The 9,262-nt window shown below is 43.7% G+C and overlaps 1 protein-coding gene across 1 annotated transcript; it reads right to left on the reverse strand.

Moving 5' to 3' along the window:
* Window positions 1-2,572: 2,572 nt before the first annotated feature.
* Window positions 2,573-3,456, reverse strand: LOC145405574 (uncharacterized). Its single transcript, XM_080276903.1, has 2 exons — window positions 3,376-3,456; window positions 2,573-3,280 (listed from the first exon to the last, which is right to left on the reverse strand). The coding sequence occupies exons 1-2, from the start codon at window positions 3,454-3,456 to the stop codon at window positions 2,573-2,575; spliced, it is 789 nt and encodes a 262-aa protein (XP_080133029.1).
* Window positions 3,457-9,262: the final 5,806 nt, after the last annotated feature.

Below are 9,262 nucleotides of genomic sequence, written 5' to 3' on the forward strand. Positions count from 1 at the left end.
ATGGCAGCACCACGATCAAGTAAGGTCCCGGTACACATCATTGTTGTTGAAGAGCCACCATCTGAACAGCCATTGCTTGTAGGGGAAGATGACCTGGCCCAGGAGCCCCTGCCTATTGATTCCCTGCCACAGGATCTGCATGATTCAGATGACCAGGACCTGCTCCCGGCTTGCATCTTTGGCGCAAAGAAGAAGAAAAAATTGACGGGAGTATTGTTCTGTGAGGCTACAAAGGTGGAGCTGGGTGAATGGTACTAGCAACACCACTGCTTCTTTGATAAGGGCCTGAAGTCCTACAAGAACGTGGCTATGAAGAAACGTTTGTTGGAGGAGAAGGGTCGATCCCACAGTCCCCCAGTATCAGGTAGGATAATAATTTTGGTCTTATTATCATTTATGTGATTATTACTCATTGCACCTTTTCATGGTAGCCCTATTTATAGCCTATGTTTGAAATTTTATTTCGTCTTTACTCTGACTCTCATCGTTGTATATCGTATGCTTGTTAACATTTTATTTATGAGCGTATACTCATAACGACTATTTTTTCACCAAGATCCAGAGCTTTCCATGTAGTTTACAGGGATGAGAAGGCGCTGCGAGGAGCTGATGGAGGGGAACACAAAGAGTGGGAAAGGTGCAGCCAACCCAAGTAAAATGACTTACAGGGACCGATGGATCCTCAAGACTTTTGCCTTCCTGGGGTCCCACATTATCTGTTGCCTCAGTCGACAGAGCACCAAGGTATGCATAATGAAAAAAATTATCCATGTAATGATACAATCTATATTATCCAAAGCAGATAAGATATATGATAGTAGGCCCATGCCTATTCACTGTTGGAAAATCCACACCTGTCTACACACACACACACACACACACACACACACACACACACACACACACACACACACACACACACACACACACACACACACACACACACACACACACACACACAGAACTCCACATGAAATAGAATTACATATCCTACAGCACACATTGTACATTAGATTATTTTGCTTTCAACATTTCAGTTCCCACAGCAGACGGTGGAGTCCCAAAGCAGTAACAGCCACCTCAGCCATGTAGACCTGTCGAGTGACGAGTCAGTTGACGACTCTGCAGGTGTGCAATCTGGAGCCTCCGAACCACCATCCCACGCCTCTTCCCTTGCCTCTGGCAAGACCAAGAAGAGGAAGTCGTCAGACCAATCTGCCACTTTGCTGGAAAATTTAACAAAATTTTCCAGCAAAGGAGTATTAGTTTACATAGAATGAAAGAGAGGAGCATGTGGAGTAGCATGAAGAGACAGACTGACAAATGAGGAAGTGTAGGAGCGTTGTGGTGTGGATGTGGATGTGATAGGAAGGATTAGGAGAAACACACTGAGCTGGTTTGGCCATGTAGAGAGGATGGAGAGTGAGAGGCTGATGAGGAGAGTGTATGTGAGTCAGGCTGAGGGGGGGAGAGGGAGAGGGAGGCCAAGGATGAGATGGAGGGATGGTGTGGAGAGGTATATTTTGAGAAGGGGGGGTGAACTGGGAGCAGGGCAATGAAATGGTGGGGGACAGGGCGAGATGGAGGCGATTTGTTTGTGGCCACCCCTTCGGGATTAAGGCGTCTGGCAAAAGACAGACAGAATGAATGCAATATATAGGCTGGTCTTAATGTTGTGTAGGCCCTTGCTGTATGGTATGGAGTTTTTGTTTTATATTATTCCTGCGTATTTCTTATTTATCGTATCATATTCGTAACAATTTCCCATTGCAGCTGTTGAGCAAAGCAGAGGAGAATCGAGAGTTGAGGAAGAGGGTCGATGATGCGACACGCCCTTTGAACTCGTATCACGAGAAGGTCCAACAATGGCTCAGCTACCTGGGGTGTGAGCTGTCGCGATGACATCCCTCACTGTGAGATCGTTTCGCCTCCTTCGCCATGAATTTGTTCTACCAACTCCAGGCAGAGACCATTCACTTGACTGCGAGAGGCCCCACTCAAGATTCTCCCCATGAACCACAGGATAGCCAGGCACCAATCCCCCAAGGCCCTGTCCCAGCTTGGACAACTCTGGCCCCCCAAGCCCCTCAGGCACGACAGCCACCTGCCCCATCCTGATCAACCGGCCACCATCCTCCAATTTTCAAACAGATGTGGGGGTCACCGATCCCTACACATGAGGGAACGCCTAAAACGGTAGGCATACCATCTGGCACGTCACAAACCCCAGGAAACATATCAAACACGTATATGACCTCCTTCCTAGGCCTTGCCACACGTTCACCCAAGCCACCTCCTGACACCCCCACGACCTTATCTACGCCAAAATAAGAAGAATGACTAATGAATAAGGAATTTCATGTGTTTATTACTTCATGTAAATCTATACTTTTGTTATGACAAATTGTATTTCATTTAATGGCTGTAGTGTATAAAAGGAATAGCTTTTATTTTCTCACCTTATATCATGGTGTCCTACCAAGGTACAATTCCCTGGGGGAAACTGTAGTAGTCTTAAGGTAATTCAGATGGGCTTTGCCTTGAGTACTTGATGTCGATAGTTAAAGATGCGCTACTGTCTGGTCATATTACGATCTGGGATGAGCATCATCATCCTTGGCTGAAGTGCGAAGGCATCATCGCCAATCACAAAGAATGGTACAGGTACATCATCACCAGGGAGAAGCTCAGGTTTAGGCAGGCCAAGGGTGTTAATTTCCAAAGCTTCCCTGAGTGCAGTGGCAGAGAAAATTCCAGAGTCAGAAGAACATCCATTTGTACCAACATCAACGTACAGGAATTTGTAGTCCGCATCCTCCAATGCTAAGAGCACAATGGAGTGGAATCCCTCGTAGTTGTAGTAGTGGGATCCACCATTGTGGGGGCACCTGACTGCAATATGCTTGCCGTCCAAGGCACTGACTGCGTGGTGAAAATTCCATTTGATGGAGAAAAGGGAAGCCACCTCCTTCCACTGTTCCCGTGGTGAAGGGCAGGCCAAGACATCCATCAGGTACTCGAGAATGATAAGAGAGATAGTATTGTGGGCACTCTGCAACCATATAAAAAGGGACTTGTAGATATCTCCAGTCGCCAGGTAACGTAGAGTGATGGCCAACCTCAACCCAGGTGACAATGACTTCCTCCAGAAGGTGTCCTGCTTCTCAGTATGGGAACCAACCCTTTCCAGCAGTTCCATGAACATGTTGTCATCCACTCGAAGAAAATTCCCGAAGCTATGGAAGTTCTTTAATTTAAACTCCACGATAAGTTTCTCATACTGGCCATACATAGGACGTCATAGCAGTCATAACCTGCTCCACAAGTTTCTCCTCTTTTGCCTCCTTTACTTCTTTCAAGTAACAGCCTACATACTGCCACATTGATGTCAGCCACTTCACATGCCAAATCCACCTGCAGGTTCAGTAGTTTCAGTTCTTGGGCACCTCCGGCCATGTTCGTTGAGGATACATAGGTCTATGCAGAACGCAAGCTCGCTATTGAATGAGTAGTCCACCATCATATCCTTTTCATATATTTGCCCAACACTGCTGACAAACTCGCATCAAATTCTTAATGGTCATAGTGCACTCAGAACTACTCCAGTGGGGGTCTTAGCTACTCCTAGCTACCCATGGCTACTTGTAAACCTTTATGGACCATTTGGTTCGGCATTGCCTAGTTGACTCCTAACTACTCATAGCGCCGCCCTAGGAAACTCGTAGCAGTGCTTAAGCTATGAGTAACTACTTGTAGCATACACCTGGTGCACTCGTAGATTGCTGGATTCTTGGCCAAATTGACAAGAATCTGCGAGGAGTTTTAATCCATGGTGACTCTTTGCACAACTCCGGAATGTGTGAAAGCCCATTAACGCTCTAAATGCTTTAGCATACAAACTGACATTAAATTAAGTTAACAGTCACATACATAAAACATTACAGAGAAAAATGCATAAATTTTATGTATAATTTTGCAAAATACCTCCCCTCACAAATAGCAGGCTAACTGGCAACTCTGACTCGTAACTACAAAAATATGAGAAGTAATGAGAACCTTCTAGTACTTCCTGTCTAGCAAATCTCGCTCTCAACAATTAATCCTGACATTGGCATTCAGTAGCATTCTTGATACTATAAACTTAAATATGTGTGACAAACCCTTCTGAGGCGCAGGAGGACACGGAGGTATAACATGTATGATGAACATGCCACCTACTCCTATAGGCTAATATTACTTCAGACCTCATGGGTGATCTTCACCTTACCGCCAGCCAATCATGAACATGAGGAAGGCTTAGAAAAATGCCTATTGATTACACGAGGGTCATTAAGGCAAGCATGGGGTTAGGACTATATTCTGACCTCTCTTCACTTAAACTAGACAAAATCTGCCAACGTTTCATAGTGAATGCTGAACTGTAGGAAGAGCTTACCACCAGCATACGAGTAAGATGCTAATCTCGAGGAAGAGGATGTAGAGCCGTGCTATTGTTTTTACTACTGAACTAAGAGAAATAAACAGTAAAAAAGTTTTCCAGCGCCTTCTTTTAAGCGAATCGTCCATATTTATCACCCACCTTTAGCAAGGCGTGGCGATAATTTGTGTGTGTGTGTGTGTGTGTGTGTGTGTGTGTGTGTGTGTGTGTGTGTGTGCTGCCAAAATATGTCGCATAGTTGTGGACGAATTTTCACCATGCCTTCAGGAAATCATATCAATGTGGATGTGCAGAAGGCTATTACTTTTGGAGGGGATTTGATCAACGATGACCGAATGCCAGCCACCGTATATTTTTAAATATGAACTGGCTTTTTGTGAAACGCAGTGACTCAAGTCTGTAGCTATGCGAATTTCTTTAAATTCAATCTTTCTTTCTTCTTCTTCTTCTTCTTCTTTTTAGGTAGCTTGTACCTTAGCCAACATCATTTGGGGGGAGGTTAGCATTCGGCCCCGAATGATTTTGTTTCATTCACGTTAGCATTGCCTTGTCTGCCATTTATGTACTTCTCATATCGACAGTGCTTTCATTAGTATCTGGTGCTTCTAATTAATCTCGAAGGAACAGGTCACATATAGAAGCTTTGTATCAGTTATATCCTCCTTGCTGAATTGTCCATATTACATATAAACATTATTTTGAATGTTGTTTATAACTTTTCCTTATCGACATTGCTCGCATAATAACATACAAGTGGATGATGACAACTCGGGAAAGAGGAAATGTTACGAAGTCTGCAAAACCACTAAAATTACAGCCTTTAGCTGGCAAGATAAAGTGATTCAGGCAAAGGAGCTTGTAGCCTATGAAAGGAGGAGCGACTGGAATAGCAGCCATAGTTTGTTCACTTTAATTTAACGGAAATTTTCGACCTTTTGTAATAATTCCCGTTTTTTTTTTTGGCAAATAAGACGATACTATAATCCTCCATCAATTCCATAGCACTTTTTCGCGATTAGCACTACACACACACACACACACACACACACACACACACACACATATATATATATATATATATATATATATATATATATATATATACAGGGTGTTCCAGAACTATGTGCCGAAAATCAGGGGATGTATTCCTGACACATAATTGAATGTAAATTACTAAATGACCATATTAGCAAACCTCAATAGTTTTCGAGTTACAGCACCTAACAGGTCTGCTTGAATGTTTTTGACCCCGGGAATTGCTAGTAAATGAAACATTTACCAAGGACAACGTCATGTATTAACAAAATAAAACAGTATTTCCAGTATGACAATAACATTTACAGTAAATGTTCAAAATTCCGCCCTCCTTGCTCAATGCACGCTGCAGCCCGTCGCAGAAGTGACTGACGCACACGTTCAAAGACCCAAGGATTGTTTCGTACACGTGCCGCGCTGTCCTCCACATGGCGCCACAATTCCTCACGGTTTGGAACGTCTGTAGCGTACACTTCGCTTTTAATGTGTCCCCACAGGTAGAAGTCCAGGGGAGTGATGTCAGGAGACCGAGGTGGCCATGACACTGGGCCGCCTCGCCTAATCCATCGTCCATGAAACACATCATTTAACCCGCCCCGTCCCGACCACTTTTTGACCACTGGTACCCCCCAATCCCGACCATTTTTCGACCATTTTTTTTTTTTTGCTAAAACTTTCGCTTTTGGTGAGAAACATCGAAAATTCATAGAGAAATCGCTCACCTGAGGTTTAAAATACTCATTACAGGTAGGAGAGCCTCCTTACCTTACTGGGTTTTCTATCAGGCTGGCATTAAAGAAAACGAGTTCTATGGGAGGATAACTCTTTCACACCACTCATAAACGGTATTTATTTATTTACTGTTACGAATTTATATGTAGTACAAGAGTATATTGGTTTTCAAGCAGTAATATAGGCATTATAAGCATTGTTTCACTCACTAATACCTGACCTTTTTTTGCCACATTACCTGATCATCATTTCTAACTGTTTCTTCCTCTAATGCTATGTAAAGTTTGTCCTCCACATTGTCATTGATTGGGGAATCACTCTGGCCCTGAATTTCGTACCGTGGCATGACATGGCCATACTGGCCAGGTCACTGATAACAGGTGAATTGCTGAGAAAAGGGCATGCAGGGGGGGGGAGGAGGTCATGCTGGGTAAGGCATTGTCTCTGCCTGGCATCTTGTTGAGGAAGGTGTCCCGTGTATACATACCAAAAATGACTCGCGAAAATTGAAAATTGTGGAAATTATGAACCTTGCAATTGCAGGACGTTGAAGTACGTCCTCGGGATTAGCTGTGACAAAACGTGAGGACGTGGAAGTACGTCCTCGGGACGGCGCGGGTTAAGTAATCCCTTGTAATATGCCAATAATGGGCCGGAGCACCATCATGCTGAAACAACATCCTTCTCTGTATTCCAATGGGCACATCCTCCAGCAGTAGTGGTAGTGTGCCCTCAAGAAAACGTCTGTATGTTGCACCATTCAGCCACTGGGGTAGAAGGTATGGACCAATCAGATAGTCACCAATGATGCCTGCCCATACATTGATTGTAAATCGTACCTGATGACCTCGTTGAGCCATTACATGTGGGTTGTCACCAGACCAAGTATGCCGGTTATGTAAATTAATGGTGCCATCTCTCTCGAATGTTGCCTCATCAGTAAATAGCACAAGTGCTGGAAATTGACAGTTTTCAGCTTCCCTCCTTAACAGTCACTGGCAAAACTGCATCCTTGGAAGATAGTCCACATCAGTTAAAACTTGTACTTTCTGATGGTGGTATGGATGTAGATGATGTTGATGTAGAGTCCGCCACACTGTCACCACTGGCAGCTGCAGAGCATGAACAATCTTTCGAATACTTATTTCAGAATCATCCTCAATCATTTGTAGTATCCGGTCCTCCATGTTGTCTATGTGAATGTCCCGTGGTCGTCCTCTGTCACCAGGAATTGCACGTTGATGAACGGTACCATTCTCATGTATACGACGATCAACTCCGAGAAATGTTCGCCAGTGTGGCACTCTGCAGTTCAGATAACGTTCCCTGTACAGCCGTACTGCTGCCGCAGCATTACCCCTAGCTTCACCCAGTGTCAGGTGCATATCTGCATAGTCACCATTGCAGTATTGCTCCATGTCTGCTTGCGCGTGGTTCTCTAAAACTGATTGATCCACACGTTCAGCTCTCGATCTCTGGTAGACGGGTGTTGCTGGGTGAGTGAACACCCATCCTTCCACTACCCCTCGACATCGCCTTGCTGGTTCACCACCCCCACCCTTCCTTCCTCATACACCATCCCCATTCAACGAACCAACAACACCTTTGTCGTTTATGGCATGTTACCACGTAAAGGGTGATAACACTATCTGATACTGCACATACGAACGTATCATTACGATTCTTATTACTAACTTATGTACAGGCTATCACATACTGTACATTCTACAGCTTTCGGCACATTCCTGACAACCTTGTCAACTTTGCTGTGTGCCGTATTACTTTATGGTCGTTAAGTAATTTCACATCTGTCTCAGACATTTTGTACAATCACTAGATTTAAACACATTCCTGGCAGACCTCTGAGGTGCTGTAACTCGAAAACTATTGAGAATTGCCAATATGGTCATTTAGTAATTTGAATTCAATTATGTGTCAGGAATACATCCCCTGATTTTCGGCACATATTTCTGGAACACCCTATATATATTGTATATATATATATATATATATATATATATATATATATATATATATATATATATATATATGTATGAAGAACCTCTGTGGTACAGTGGTAAAGTGTGCGATTTCGTACACTGGAGAGCGAGGGTTTGCGCCCCGCGAGGGTACTAAACTTTGGAAGCGTTCTCCCTGCCATGTACTGCATTGGCGGACATCAGGGCTGCTGTGGTTGAACCACTGTCGCATACTGTAAAGTATGTTTGCACCCAGTCGGCTTGCGCAGGCCGATTACACTTGGTTCACAGACTACACACACATATCCAAAGCCACTACAACACTACAATCACACTTACAATCACTTCTAATCCTACTGTACATAAAATCTCTACTGGACAGTCTGAGCCACATGGTAGAGAAACATTGGCTGTATCGTCCCTACCTTGGTCGGCATAGCCCGGTCCTGCAGTGGATACTCAAATGGCTCATGATGATATATATATATATAGATAGATAGATAGATAGATATAGGTAGATATATATATATATATATATATATATATATATATATATATATATATATATATTATTGTTTATCTTTTGTTATACCTCCTCATTCAAGATGGAGAGATGTCAGTTTTACACCCACAGGTCATTCATTTTTTTCGCAGAGATTTTCATCCTCGTTCATGCAGCTCGGTGCTAGATTAAAAACATTACTACAAGGTGGGCATTAAGTCTGGACACATAGGCAAATATTTAGAAGATGAATTCAGTGCACATAAACCCAATCGAGCTCCCATCTCTTTTGGCACCGTAGGGAAGCTGGTTAGAAAAGTCAACGAAACAGGGAATGCGTTGGACAAATCCCGTTCCTGACGACCAACCCTGCCAGCTGAAATGAAAGAACGGGTGATAGCGAAGGTAAGAGATAAGAAATCAACTCGTTGGGCATCCTTGAAACTGGAGGTTATTTGCGGTACCCTCAGAAGGATATTAACCCCTTAACCGCGGGGCGTCACTTTCGTGACGCTTGGGAGCAAGGGATCATACCGCGGGGTGTCGCTTTTGTGATTCTGTGTTATTTTGAATTCA

Source organism: Coenobita brevimanus, chromosome 67 (genome assembly GCF_032717465.1).
Source record: "Coenobita brevimanus isolate Jiangsu-jjx chromosome 67, ASM3271746v2, whole genome shotgun sequence".
NCBI lineage: Eukaryota > Metazoa > Arthropoda > Malacostraca > Decapoda > Coenobitidae > Coenobita > Coenobita brevimanus.

Coding starts and splice junctions, on each gene's coding strand:
- LOC145405574 (XM_080276903.1), bottom strand. CDS start 3,456: ATGGCCGGAGGTGCCCAAGAACTGAAACTACTGAACCTGCAGGTGGAT. Junction 3,281..3,375: donor TGGCTGACATCAATGTGGCA/GTATGTAGGCTG, acceptor ATGTATGGCCAG/TATGAGAAACTTATCGTGGA.